General features: G+C 45.5%; 1 protein-coding gene across 1 annotated transcript; it reads left to right on the top strand.

Moving 5' to 3' along the window:
* The first annotated feature begins 1,512 nt into the window (after positions 1-1,512).
* Positions 1,513-13,740, top strand: LOC144791513 (phospholipase A2, minor isoenzyme-like). Its single transcript, XM_078666226.1, has 4 exons — positions 1,513-1,563; positions 4,179-4,341; positions 11,400-11,527; positions 13,305-13,740. The coding sequence occupies exons 1-4, from the start codon at positions 1,530-1,532 to the stop codon at positions 13,424-13,426; spliced, it is 447 nt and encodes a 148-aa protein (XP_078522352.1). The 5' UTR covers positions 1,513-1,529; the 3' UTR covers positions 13,427-13,740.
* Positions 13,741-14,625: the final 885 nt, after the last annotated feature.

The raw sequence follows: 14,625 nt of genomic DNA on the forward strand, positions 1-14,625 counted from the left end.
TTTAGAGGGACAAGACATGGCCGTGGAGTGCACAGTCCCCCAGTGCCAGCCAGGTAACTTTACGTCCCAACAGTGAGTTTTTCAATGGCTTTAAATTCGTAGCTCCCTAAGGTGGTGATGCTTAACGGAGAATCATTGATTATTAATGTGTGTTTTTTGTTTGTTAACCACTCAGTACTTAAAATAGGGTATGTTACATATCTGTGGGATGTCTCTGTCCACCCTGCCACTTTCTCTATTTCCTATGTTTGCATTTTGGATATTATTTCCAAACCCAGCATTGCCATGCAGAATGATAAATAGTGACAGAGTAGAAATATTCTGTGAGCTTTTGTTTATGGCTGTGTTCACTATGTGTTAGTACATTGAAGCCAGAGCTAGTGGCTTTGCCAATGCTTGTTCAAAAAGGGAAGGTGGAATCAGATTCTCTTTTTCAGTGCATATAAGGCATGACTTTGAATGGCATTGGTATGTTGACCCCTGCAAATCTGGTTCTTATAGAGAGGCTTATCTAGAGTTTGGCAGACAGGATATTCTGCCACAAAATTGGAGGAGTACCCTGTTTTCCAAACTGGCAGTCCACCCATTCCATTTAAAGTCATGCGACCACCATTTGAGCCTCCGCTGCTGCTTCCAGCAGAAACTTTTGACCGATGGCTTGACTGACATTGGGCTGTTGATCAAGGTATTTCAACCGCCCAACCTACTTAGGGTGATGGTCTGATGCATTTTTTTCCTGTTCACGACAGCGAGGGAAAGCCTTGTGGTCTCAAATAGGAAATAAAAAATCAAAATGCCTTCATGTGCTGGGATAAACACTCCCAGCATGTCAAGGCCATTTATCTTTTGTTTTCAAAAAGAAAATCCTGCTTTGGGAATTTGTTGAGAAGAACTACTATATTTTCTTATCTCCGCGTTAAACCTGGCTTCAATGTAACAGCGATACCCTCCAATGCCTCCGGTACCCTAATGTACCAACAGAGTGGTCGCCAGACCCTCAAAAAATCCTACGGCGGCGCTAAGTGTTCATCCTGTTCCACCACTTCCTTTAATGGTTCTCTGCTGCATGGGCTGCTAATATTTACTATAGATGCCAATTTGTTTGCAAGACCCAGAGATTGGTCGTTGTTTGAATGGGAGTTTTTGTACTAGACATGAATGTGACACATACAGTCAAAAGTAGCCACAGTGATGGGAAATTCTATGAAGAGACAGCTCCAACAATGTGAGACCCTGAACAGTAAATTCAGAGTTTGGTGACTGCCAAATGAGAGGAATTTTAATTCCTGGAAAGACTCCAGATGTCAAACCCTTCCCCAAGGACAAGATTTTCCCATGTGTTGAAGGCCCAGCCCACATGCCTGTCAACAAAAACAGGAACATTGCAAATGCCAGATGAGGAGCGGAAAAAGCTAAAAATGTAAATATTATCTAGAGCTGAAATGAAGGTCAGTCAGTGTTAGGGAATAAATAGGCTGGTTGGAGGGACCCCTTCAGTTTCCTGCTGGAACACCCAAGACACCCTCACCATGAAGCTGCTCTTAGCCGCCCTACTCCTGGCAGGTAATGCAGTCTCCAGCTCTCCTCCTTGCACAGCACTCTCTTCATGGGGATACTATGGGCCTCGTTTATGAAAAGTGACGCATCGCTGCGTGAAAACAGCGATGCGTCACTTTTCACTGCGCCATGTGAAAGGGCCTGCGTCAGTCTTACACCTGCTGTGAGGCAGGCGTAAGAAATTTTTTATTTTTTTATTTTTTATTTTTTTGGATTAAAAACTTTTATTGAGCAATCAAATAAGAGTTACAAAGATGGGCCTACAACCACACGGGCTGGCCGCTAACAGCAAAGCACAACGTAAGAAGCATGTGAGCTCTCCCGTGGTCAGGCATAGGTCAAACTTCAACTGTTACTCAAAGTATCGGACAGGACACAACAATTTTCCGTTTTATATATACAAAAACAACGAACTACAAAAAGGCGAATGCATACTAATCAAAGTCAGCCCAGAAGGCGGAGGGGAAGCTAACAGTCAGGAACACAAAAGCACAATCAACGGGACTCGGCAAGGCGTGGGGGGGGGACAGCGGGGAGGATAAGAAAATCACAGAACAGCATGACAGATTTCGGGAACATCAGCCTAGGGAGACAGTGTAACATCAGGTGGGTCAACCAAGGGAGGGGTACAAATATTCCCACGATACAGGCGTAAGAAATTGACGCATTTGTGTCCTAGAAGTGGCGCAGTGAAATCACATAGATTTCACTGCGTCACTTCTAAGACCCTTTCTTGCGTCAATACGCCCCCTTGCATACTTTATAACTGGCGCAGGTATAATGTGGTGCAGGGGTTTACAAAGTGACGCATCTACCTAGATGCGTCACTTTGTAAATATGGCGCAACAAGGCGCATTTTTTACGCCACTGGTGCGTCACAAAAAGTGACGCACCGGCGGCGTAAAAGTGATGCATAGCCTCATAAATGAGGCCCTATATGCTTAGGGCATCTCTACTCTACCTTCCTTGGTCATTCACTAATCTGTTTGATAGAAGCCTCCATCTCTGTGTATGACTCTTGTGCTTACGAGAGGTAAATTGATGGCTGTGCTGGTTTCCCATTAAGAGTGACAAGGCGATGCCATGGTCTCATAAGCGAGCTGTACCTGGTGCCTTCACTTTCGACACAGACTCTAAAGAAGCTGCTCTTATAGATTAGCCACACTACTTCTCCAGGGTGCAGGTCTTAGCTTATTAGTTCATTAGGTCATTTTACTGTCTTAACAGTGAAATGTTCATAGGGCATGGCACAATCTCATCAGTGAGGTGTCCTTAGCGTATGGCACAGTCTGAACAGTGATGGTGTTTTAGTTCATGATCCAGTCTTACCAGGGAGATACCATTATAGTTTAAAAGGACAGTGGGGCATATTCACAAAGAAATGGCACAGCACGGCGCTGCAAGCAATTTAGCGGCGCCGTGCTGCGTCATTTAAAAAACAAAGGGATGCACCGTATTCACAAGAATATGACGGACCCCTGTATTTTCCCTTGCTGTGGTGCTAAAAAAGCTGCCACCCTCACATCATGATATAACTGAGCGCAATGAAGGCCTTTAATAATGGGTTGATAAAACATGCGCCCATGTGTGCAAGACTGATTACACTCATTAACCCTGCAGATTTCTTGGTACTGAGGGGTCCTCTGATGTCCCATTCATTGAGGACTTTATTGTAGAGATGCTTCTCACACCTGGAGGCAAACTACACAATAAAAAAGAGAGTATTTCCTGACAGCTCAGTGCCTCCGGAAGATCAGCAGGGCTAAGGTGGAGTTGGCCATGCTTACTTGTCCCCAAAGATACCAGGGGCCTCATTTATGAGGGCGTGCGTCACTTTTTGTGAAGCACCAGCAGCGTAAAAAATGTGCCTTGTTGCACCATATTTACAAAGTGACGCATCTAGGTAGATGCGTCACTTTGTAAACCCCTGCGCTACATTATACCTACGCCAGGTATAATGTATGCAGAGGGGGCGTTCTGACGCAAGACAGGGTCGTAGAAGTGGCGCAGTGCAATCTATAAGATTTCACTGCGCCACTTCTAGGACACAAATGCGTCAATTTCTTACTCCTGCCTCACAGCAGGTGTAAGACTGACGCAGGCCCTTTCACATGGGGCTTGCCCCATGTGAAAGGATACATTGCTGGAGTTGCGTCACTTTTGTGACACACTCCAGCAATGCGTCACTTTTGCGCCTACAGATACGTCAGAAATACTGACGTATCTGTAACTCCTTGCGCCATGATGCGTCATACTGTAAATATGACGCATCATGGGTCTCGCAAGGAGGGCGCAGTGAAAAGTGACGCATCGCTGTTTTCACGCAGCGATGCGTCACTTTTCATAAATGAGGCCCCAGATCTTAAGTGCCACTGCCCCATGCTCCAATTTCTTGAGCTACCTGTAGGCTCAAATAGCTTTGGCTTCTGCACTCCGAGGCCCACATCTTCCTTTACATGACGCTGCACTTTTAGACTGGCTTACATCTTACCTTTCTCGTGCTGCACTCCCAGGCCCCATCCCTCTTTCCTCGTGCTGAACTCTGAGGTCTACAAATTTCATTTCCTCGTGCTGCTGATGACATGAAGATACTTGACATGAGCCCTCTTTTTCCCCTGCAGTGGCCTCTGCAAAACATCTCGACCCAGATCTGAATTCACTATTGAATTTTAGGAACATGATAAAGTGCGCCATCCCCTCCAGCAACCCTCTCCTGGACTACAACAACTACGGCTGTTACTGCGGCTACGGAGGCAGCGGGACTCCACTCGATGACCTGGACAGGTGAGTAAGAGCATCCTCTGCTCTCCAAGAGAGTTACCTTTCTGCTGCTTATCTCTTTCCATAGATCTCTACTGAACCAACTTCATCTGACTATCTCTCCTCCTCTTTTTCTTAGGCATCCTCTCCTTTCCTTGTTTTCCTCTGTCCCCGCTTTCCTTCTCTTCTCTCACTCTAGCTAGTAAAAAAAATAAACAAATAAAAAAAATTAAAGTTGAATGGGGATAAAACAGAGTTACTTATTTTTGGCAACCAAAAGAATCTTTGGGGCCCGACCCATTGGCCTGTGGAAATGGGCGCTATCCCGACGGCGGTACAATCCGCACGCAACTTAGGGGTAATAATTGACGATAAGCTGTCTATGCGCACGCACACAGCCAAAACTGCCTCCACATGCTTTCTGATCCTCAAATGGTTGAGAAAAATACTGTGGCAATTGCCAGATTGAGCGCAGAGGGCGGTCCTACAGGCCTTAATTACATTCGAGATTAGACTATGGTAACGTCCTATTCCTAGGAGTCACGAATAGTACTCTGAATCGACTTCAAGTCGTTCAGAACTCTGCGGCCAGAATGCTCCTCAATCTCCCAGGTCGCACGAGTATGACAGAACATCTTAAAAAACTGCACTGGTTGAGAGTGGCAAGTAGAGTAAAGTTCAAGGCACTCTGTTACATGTTTAAGATCAGCTCATGGGCAGCCCCGGAGTACCTATGTAAGATGGCACAGAAATACCTACCCTCTCGCAACTTACGCTCAATGAACCAGGCGAAATTCATCGTTCCCAAGGTAAAAAGAGCTCGACTGGGTGGTCGTTCTTTTGCCTACATGGCACCTGTACTGTGGAACTCACTCCCTCTCCAACTACGGTTAGAACCCTGCTATCTCCGCTTCCGTAAGGGAGTGAAATCATGGCTGTTCGATCAATAATTGCCCCCCTGCTTACTTCTCAGTAACACAGATCCAAGGCGCCGGGAAACCCTCAGGGTAGCTGTCGCGCCATACAAGTGCAATAAATAAATAAATAGTTCTCTCGATGGGATCAATGCTTCATTTGAGCCCGTGGTTTTTGGTGCTGGTACTGGCACATAATTGTAAACACCAGCACTTCTGTTAGTCTGCCACATGGTGGCGTTGTCTGTCTAATTTAGAGATGAGCACAACAGTTGTTTATTAATTCAATATACATTAAACATGACTAATACCTACCACCAAAGACATTCTTATAGCTTTGGGGCCTGGAATAGCCTGAATTGTCAGACTTGTAAAGTGTGATGGGTATTAGTTATGTTGGCACTTTCATTGGCAGAGCTGGAAGGGGCATTGGGTGGTGCAAGCTGCACTAACTTCCAGACGAGGGCCTTGGCATTTATGTTTTATACAAATTAAGCACTGGATGGGGTCTGCAGCCAAGTTTGGCATCTGAGACACCTGGATTAATAGAGAGGAATTTAGACCCTGTCAGGCAGACTGCCGAGCTATTGTGATGGCTGAAGTCCTTCTTTCTACCAGCCACGCTACAGCACATCCACCGTATTAGAGATTCCCAATGGGTCAGACTGGATTTTGCTGGCTGTAGAGATATCAGTGAGAATGGTCATTGCAGGCTGTTCTGCCATATCATGCTGGTATGGTGAACCAGTCGGCATTTTTTCCTTTAAAAAAAAGTGGGGGCTTTGTTTCTGAAAAGATTTGGCGAATGTTTTTTCTCAGTTGCTTGGTGACTTTATTGGTGTGTTCAGTCACGGCCGGCATGACTCGCGGTTGGAAGTGGAGGGGGGTTCATGCGGGGTCACCCTGGGAGGAGGGGGGGGTCACACTAGGAGAAGGGGCGTCACGCGGGAATTGGGGACTTGTGGGGGTTTAATTTAATAAAAAGTACATTTAATTAAACTTACTTTTCCGCCAGTCGGGTCCCGCATCTTCTCTGCTCTTCTGCTCTCCAGGAACAGGAAGCAGGCAGCCAGGCTCCCTCCCTCCCCCCGAGCCAACCACAATGCTGCAAGCAGCGTTGTGATTGGTCGGGACGCCACCGAGGCAGGGGCTTATGGGTAGGCCTTTTTCTCCATCTAGGTTGCATTTCAGCCATCATGGAGAAGGGCAGAGTGCATATGACTAGTTTGGACGACCCCAGGGGGCCGAACAAACAGTATTTGCGCACTCTGGAGTGGGCAGGCACACCACCCCCCCTCTCCTGCTCTAAGAGCTGCCCCACCCATCCGCCTGCTGCAACTAAACTGATGCGAGAAAGCAGTGGGACGATGCTCCTCTGCCCTAGTGGAGGAGCCGCCTCTGGGTGTGTTTTTTGCTTTGGACTGCCATACCCTGCATTGCAAAGACCTAGAAAGTGGTCTCCGGTAGTAAAATATAGCACCAGAAGCCCCATCGTAAAAAGGGAGAATTTCTAGTGCCCTTCAGCAGTGTCCCTGTGGCAGCTGGACACCTCTGAAAGCAAGGGTTTATGGTAACAGAACTAGCTGAGACTTCACCATCAGAAACAAAGGAGTTCCCCCACCTCTATATGATGGGACACTTCCTGTGATTTTTGGCAGATGGTCTGAGACCGCCCTGCTCTCATGAGTAACTTAAGCCCAAATCTATTAACGTTTTACACAGGAGATATGCAAAGGAATACAAAAGATAGCATATATTTACTTGCCATTATGAAGGTGTGTTTTTCTTCTTTTAGTCTATAGACAAAAGCAAGAGTGATTTAGGAACTTTAAATAGAAACACACAGAGGCAGATCTACGACTACAGCCAGAAGGGGTGAGTCCACTACTTAAATGTATCAGACTTCCCCAAAACTGTCGAAGGTCTTGTTCAAAACTAAGCCAAGTCCTCCATTTTTTTTACGGGAAAGCAGATTGTTTTTCTAAAGTTAAAAACACACACAATTTAATCTTTTTTTCCTAATGTGAATTTCTGCAATTCGCATTTGCAGATGGAATATTCCATCTTGAGATCGTAGCATTGCTCATTTCACTCAGATTTTGTCACATTTCCTAAAATACTTAGCAAACTGATATCCAAAAGTTGCTGGTTCTTTTTAAAATGAACCTCAATTGATCAAGCCTCTTCCTCAAAATATGTTTCCCTAACAGCCTTGATGCACTCCAAAAGATAGGCGCGGCTCTGCAAGTACAGGCAAGTGTATTGCAAACAGTGCTAGACAAGTCTGGTAGGGCTGGATGAAGCAGAGTGCATCACATGTCTTTGTCCTGACCAAAGAGGGCTTCCATTGCCCATTGTGCAGTGAACCTTTCACTGGGTGTAATGGTCATATACTAATATGTTTTAAGCCAGTGGCGGCTCCTCCGTTAAGCAGTGTAAATAAAGGAAAAATAAAATGATAATAACTCATTGTTAGCATTTTATTTTTTCCTGCAGCTGCTGCAGCTCTCGGGCCGGCCAAACAGTCATGTGCACTTTGCATGTTCTCCACCCAGGCTGCATTACAGCCTGCATTATTGTCACTAACAGCTTGTAATCCAAGTACCTGTAACCCAGAAAAGAAGCAATTGAATGTAGAAAGTGTCCCTGAATCAACTGTACTAATAAGGAAAGCAAGAAGGAAATAGAACAAAAGTTTCTGGCAAAGCTTGATAATGATCTATTCACTGTCAAAGATGATAAAATACCCATTCTGCCCGAAACAATGGCACAAACCTCGCCTAAAATTAGCACTTCCCAAAACCAAGCCTAAAATTAGGACTTTCCAAAACCAAGCCTAAAGTTGGCACTTCCAAAAACCAAGCTTAAATGAAATAAAATAAGCACTTCTCAAAAACAAACCCTAAAATTAGCATCATCCTACCATGCTTTATGTGATCCTGGGCCTCAAGTTTGCAAAAAAGAGAGCGGCTCTAGTTTGTACCCATAGGCAGTGCTTGAAATATAAAATTCAAGGGGTCTTCATAAGAAAGACAAACAACTCTTATCTTACAATATAAAGCAGTTGTTAATTTGAGCCTGTGGTTTCCGGTGCTCGGCCCCAGCACTTAATTGTCAATACCGGCACTTAATGACAGTCTGCCACATGGTGGCTCGGTTTGTCTGATTTCCAGATGAACACAATAGTTGTTTATTCATTCAATATACATTAAAAAAGACCCCCAAGGATTGTGCAGCTTTGAGTGGCAAATTGTGAGACACAAAAAGGAAAATGTGTGTCCCAAAACCGCAAAATCCACAGTAATGTTGATGTGGACAAAAATCTACCTCCCACAAAAATACTGCAAGGCCTGTGTTCTGTCACTGCTGGAGGCTATGCTATGTCACAATCTGTAAACTTGCAGAGTCTCCAGCAGCATAGCGCCACAAATTGGAAGATGTCTGATACTAAAGAGAGCAGATACAACAGGAAACTGCCTTTTTCTGTCATCAGACAACCTACATTCCCTGTCATATGCAGGGCAGCAGGGTGGGGGGGGGGGCAGCGGAGGTTGGTGGCAAAACAAATGCATACAAAAAAGAGGAGTTGAGGGTGGGTTAGGGATTGACAAAAGATAGGGGACATCGAGGGAGAGGAGTGCAGTGGAGGGTGAGGAGAGAGTGCCTTTGAACAGCCTGCAGAGTCCGCAGGGGTACACTGAAACGTGTGAGAAGGGCTGCAGGCTAATTGCACAGGCGAGAGGGCTCGGTCCATTCAGTGGTATAGCAGGGGGAGCGGGGACGAACCACCCCGCTCCCCCTGTTTTGGGGACGGCAGCTCCCCACTCTTATCTGCGGCAGTCGCGGGGCTGCTGTTGCAGGAATCGCCAGCACCCCCTGCTCTTACATACAGCCTCTGCGGGGCGGGCAGCTGCAGGGTGGCAATTGTCTAGCTCCGCCTCTGTGTTCATTTGAAAGGCAGGTGACAGAGAAAGTTAAATCTCTGCTGTCTGCTGACTGACTGCTACTCTGTTGTTCACCTTCCATTCACTGGCTTAGCGAGCGGAAAGCAATTAAAGAGAGCGTGAAGCCCATGATCTTTTTAATTAACACAAATTTTAGGGGCACTTTTGTAAAAATCTTAGGATTTTTACAAAAGTCCCAATTTTGCAGTTTTTTGCAAATCGCGAAATTGTGATATCCTGGGGGTTGGGAGTCCTGATTAAAAGTGGGGAGCACCTGCCGCCTAAGCCATTTTAATAGCTGTGGGTGCCTGAAATAGCCTGAATTGTCACGCTTGTAGTACTGTGATGGTTACTAGTAGTTGTCATTGGTAGCATTTGCAGGCGGCAATGGGTTGTGCAAGCTGCAGTGGCCTCCTGACAAGGGCCCTTGACGAGGACCCTGACACTTATGTTTTTACTAATTAAGCACTGCAAATTAGGTTGCTTCCTCTCCTCCTCAAATGCTGATCTAAAGGCAAGGAAAATGTTGCAGAACATTCAATACTGATCTGGGTTGAATACAATGGATCCCAAAGAGAGGAAGGAGTAGGCAGCCTGAAAGTGTGCACGCTTTATCTCATTGCCTCTTCTGGGGTGTAAGTTTAATTTCATTCACATAGATGAAACCAAACTAATGAAGTGAAGTTTGTGAATAGACCCCAAAGTATTCAAATTTATCCGCTAGATATACTGAAAAAATAGCATGTATGCAAGCCTCCTCGTCCTAGATTGGTTCAATAGGAATCACTCTGCATGTAAAGATTAGAATACCTCTAATCTTGTAGAGAGCTTAACACTGTTGTAATTCAGTCTCTTGAGTGTAACTTGGCCATTTTGTGACCTATCCTGGATAGGTGACAAAATGGTTTTCAGCCCAGACATAGCACTGAATCTGCACTACTTGCAGTCACAGAGCAGCTATGGGTCACTCTGGATGAGGACAAAACCTCGGCACTGATTTTGTTGGACCTCAGTGCGGCCTTTGACACGGTCTCCCATAGGATTATGTTACAATGGTTAGAGGAGATGGGGGTCAAGGACTAGGTCCTGGCCTGGTTTGCATCTTTTCTGACCGATCGTTCCTTTAAGGTCTTTGCTCCCCCTTTTTTCCCAGTGTCCACCCTCTCGGATGTGGTGTTCCCCAGGGTTCTGCCCTAAGCCCCACTCTATTCAATGTTTATGTCCGCCCCATGGCCCTTCTGGCCAAAGAACGGAACATCGACATGGTATCATACACTGATGATACGCAACTGGTATTCACTTTCTCCAATAACTCGAAACAGGACCAAGCAAAATTTCAAGATGATCTTATGGCCATCTCTGACTAGATGGTGGATAACTACTTGCAACTGAACTCCACCAAGTCAGAGGTGCTCCTGGTGGGCCGCGATGCCCATCAATGTGACAACTAATGGTGGGCTATGACCCTGGGTACCCCTTCCCAACCGAAAACCGTGCTTAAGAACTTAGGAGTTCTGATGGACAGTGCCCTGTCATTTGAGAGTCAAGCCAAAATAGTGGCAGGCACTTGCTTCGGCCTCTTACGTGGCCTGAAACCCATTATGGGATTTTTCGACGCGTCCCTCCGTCAAATGATTGTTTAATCTACTGTACAGTCCTGACTCGACTACTGCAATGAGCTCTTACTTGGCGTGAATAAATCTGTGACCAAAAGACTTCAACTGGCGCAGAACGCGGCTGCCCGTATGGTTTCTGCACTACCCAAGCATTACCATGCCTCAGACCTTCTTTGCTGGCTTCACTGGCTGCCGATAGAACAGAGCATCTATTTTAAGACTCTCTGTACTATGCATGAGATCTTGCATGGCCAAGGCCCGCAAATCCTGTACTGGCTGGGCTCGCCGTATATACCGTCTCGAGCCCTGTGCTCCGCAGATCTGCATCTGGCCTGTTTCCCCCGAGTGCGCAGACTAAGAGCAGGGGGGAGCTCTTTCAGGTCCATGGCACCCATCCTATGGATTTCTATACCTCTTGCTGCTCGAGGCACGCAAGGCCATTGGGCCCTCAGAAAATGTATTAAAACGTGGCTTTTCCCTAACCTCTAGTTGAAACCTTCCCTGCATTCTCCTGTCAGTCTTAGGGCTGAGACACCCCGTTGCTGGGGCAGCCATGCGCGATTTGCTATGATATCGTATGAACAAGTGTTTCTTTCCTTCCCTTACAGATGCTGTTACGTCCATGATGACTGCTATGGTCAAGCTATGAGCCATCCCAGCTGTAGAGGCATCGGTGACAACCCCTACACCGAGAACTACACATATTCATGCTCTGGGACCAGCATCACCTGCAGCAGTATGTACCCTGGGCTCTGTTTACTGCCCAATTCCTGCTTCTCCATCACTCAGGGGCATATGTACAAGGAAATGTCGGAGCGCAGAGCTACACCAAATTTGGCAGTGCCGCGCTCCGACATTTGCACAATGCAGCACACATAGAAGTAGCAAATCATCATTATTTAAGTTTATGTGCAGCAAGGGATACCTTCCTGCACATAAACAATCATTCATGGCATTTTGCTAAAACGAGGAGAAATACAAGTATTTTCCTGATTGCGCCATTCTAACGCCTGTTCCTGCATGGCATTACCTTTTGCCACTGCCTCAGATTTACAGATCCTTGTAAATCTGGGGCAGTGTAAAAAACCAATGCGTGTTGCGGTGCAACGCCCACAGCAACACCCACTGAACGCCCCTTTCACTAGTTTATCATATAGAAATATTCCTAGTTTCAGGCTCAAAAACGTGTAACTGTGCCGTAATTGGGCCAGCTAACAGTAATTGTGTGTGTGGTCACTGGTAATAGGAACCTAAGCGTTGCTAAACTTTTTTTAAAAACTTTATTTATTGAGTTTTATTGCATCATAAACATTTTACCATATTCATTTGTCTACATCCAAAATACAGCTCATCATTTACACACTTTACACTCATTGCTTTAGAATGGGTGACCTCTACATACAGTGACATTTTACAATGACAGGGTATCGGTGACAGGGGAAAAAAGTATTGCTAAACATTAAGGGCATATTTACAGGAAAGTGACGCAGTGCGGCACTGCAAGCCATTCGGCTGTGACGTGCTGCGTCACTTTCAAAGCACTGGTATGCAACATATTTACAACAATATGTCACATCCCTGTACTTTCCCCTAAGCTGGCGTGCAATAGGCTGCCATGCGCCAATGCAGGCACCTTTGCGCCATGGTGCAAGGGTGTCTGCGTTTTAGGTGAGATTGTTTTTGTGCAGGAAGGGACACCTTCCCACACAAAAACAATCATGTGAGGTGTTTTCCTCTATCTATGTGTGCTGCAGAATGCAGCAGGCATAGAAAGAGGAAAAAAATAAGGAGAAATATAAGTATTTTTCCTAGTTGCGTCTCCTTACACCTCCCCTTGGGAGGCGTAGGATTTTGACACTTTCCAAGGTCTACAAAATATGTAATTCTGGGAATACGGCAGAATCCATGGGTGTTGCATGGAAACATCCACAGCAACACCCATGAAACGCACATCTCACACAAATTGCTGCATGAAAAGGGGCCGTACTTACAAGGCCACAAAAATCCACAGAGTGAGTGGCTTTACGTGCCCTTGTAAATATGGAGCACCACACTACGCCGCCAGTGCATCAAAAAAAGTGACGTACCGGTGCCGCAAGGCATTTGTAAATATGCCCCTAAATACTTGATCTTCCTTCTTCCATTTGGGATAAATCACAAACAAGGATGGAGAACAGAACCGTCCAGTTGTCCTGAGTTCAGCATAACTGTGCCTAGTATAATTCACAGGAGCTAAGTGCATGGTGGACCCTGGCCAGGTTGTACACTCTTTGAAGGGGTGAATACAACTTCCAGCAGTAAGCAGCAGCCATGCAACCAAACTCTGTAAGTCTTGAGAGTCAGAAGAGTGTAATATTCAGGTATGGACCACTGTTTTAAGTCCAGAGAGCTTTTTGTTCTGGCACAGGCCAACAACAGTCCCAATTTCCCTCACATGCACCCTATTTTCCCAAGGTGTCCCACTTCCTCAGATAAGACACAACTTTTAACACAAACTTCTCTTCTTTCTCTAGGTAAAAACAACCCTTGCGAAGCATTTATCTGCGAGTGCGACCGCACTGCCGCCATCTGCTTCTCCAAGTCTAGGTACAACCCTGAGTACAAGAACGTGGATGTAAAAAAATACTGCAAGTAAGGTCTTTTGAGGATCAGGACCCGCCTGAGAAAATGCCCCCTATGCCTTAGGGCTCATGACTTGTCTAAGCAATGGGGCCACCAAATTCCAGAACAGTCTATGATTATCCAGGAGCTGGAGGAAGACTGCCATCCATTGATGGAGCTGGGTTCACATGCTTCAGTTGGTAACTTACAAAAACTCTCCACCAGAATATGGTTTTGTTCATATCTGTTCATCGTATGTCCATACAACAGTGCATTACTGGAGCCAATAATCCTTTATTTAATGTATTTGCATGCTTTCACATTTAATAAACATGTTTCACAACTTTCGCTCAATGTCAATGATTTGTTGCTCTGCGTCTGCGCGAACCTCTACGGGCATCCACTGAAGCAGATCATGCAAACGCTTTCATCGACAGACACAAGTGCAGTGGAGTTATAGTGAGTTTCACATGCACAAGTGGACTCAATAGTGATATCTATGCACAAGCAGGGTGATGAGGTACAGTCAAGTGAGGGTGTTGGAGGAGTGGGGGCAGTGGTCCATGGGAGGAGTGGGGGCAGTGGTCCATGGCTGGACATGATCTTGTCTGAGCATCACATGGGTTGGCCAAGGATGAAGGTAGGTATTGTTTATATTTGTAGATGATGGGGAGCACATGAGATATTAGATGAGGCTCATAGCTGCTTAATAAGGAATCTGACCAAAGACAGTGGTCAAAGCTATCAAAGGTCTAAAACAGACTGAATGAAGACACCATTAGCACCTGCTCACCACAAGAAAACAAGCATTGTCAACGCCAATAAGTCTGGCTTTAAAGGAATGTTGTATGGTAAGGTGAAGCATTTCAAGTAAATATCATAGTAAACGCCCATGCATGTGCATTCTGTAAAATCTATTCTGTGATTCAGGAGTGCTTTAAAATCCACAATGTGATGTTTGTCCCTGCACAATGCGTAGAATGGAATTTCTTTTCTATTTGTGTATTCTTCTTAATAGACTAATCCCAAACTCTGCCCTCCAATGGAATTCCTAAGGGGATTCTTAACAAAAGAAGATACAAAAAAGTACATGCAATGTTGCATGGCTGTCAAAAATGTACCATCACCGGATGAATTTCTTAAAAGCAATGGAAAAAGTTTTGCGTCCTAAATCCATCATATACCCTGGAGTAGCCAATAATCTCATTAGACAATAATCAAAAAAAATGTGCT

The sequence above is a fragment of the Lissotriton helveticus genome, chromosome 11 (assembly GCF_964261635.1).
Source record: "Lissotriton helveticus chromosome 11, aLisHel1.1, whole genome shotgun sequence".
Lineage (NCBI taxonomy): Eukaryota > Metazoa > Chordata > Amphibia > Caudata > Salamandridae > Lissotriton > Lissotriton helveticus.

Coding starts and splice junctions, on each gene's coding strand:
- LOC144791513 (XM_078666226.1), top strand. CDS start 1,530: ATGAAGCTGCTCTTAGCCGCCCTACTCCTGGCAG. Junction 4,342..11,399: donor CCACTCGATGACCTGGACAG/GTGAGTAAGAGC, acceptor CTTCCCTTACAG/ATGCTGTTACGTCCATGATG. Junction 11,528..13,304: donor GACCAGCATCACCTGCAGCA/GTATGTACCCTG, acceptor TTCTTTCTCTAG/GTAAAAACAACCCTTGCGAA.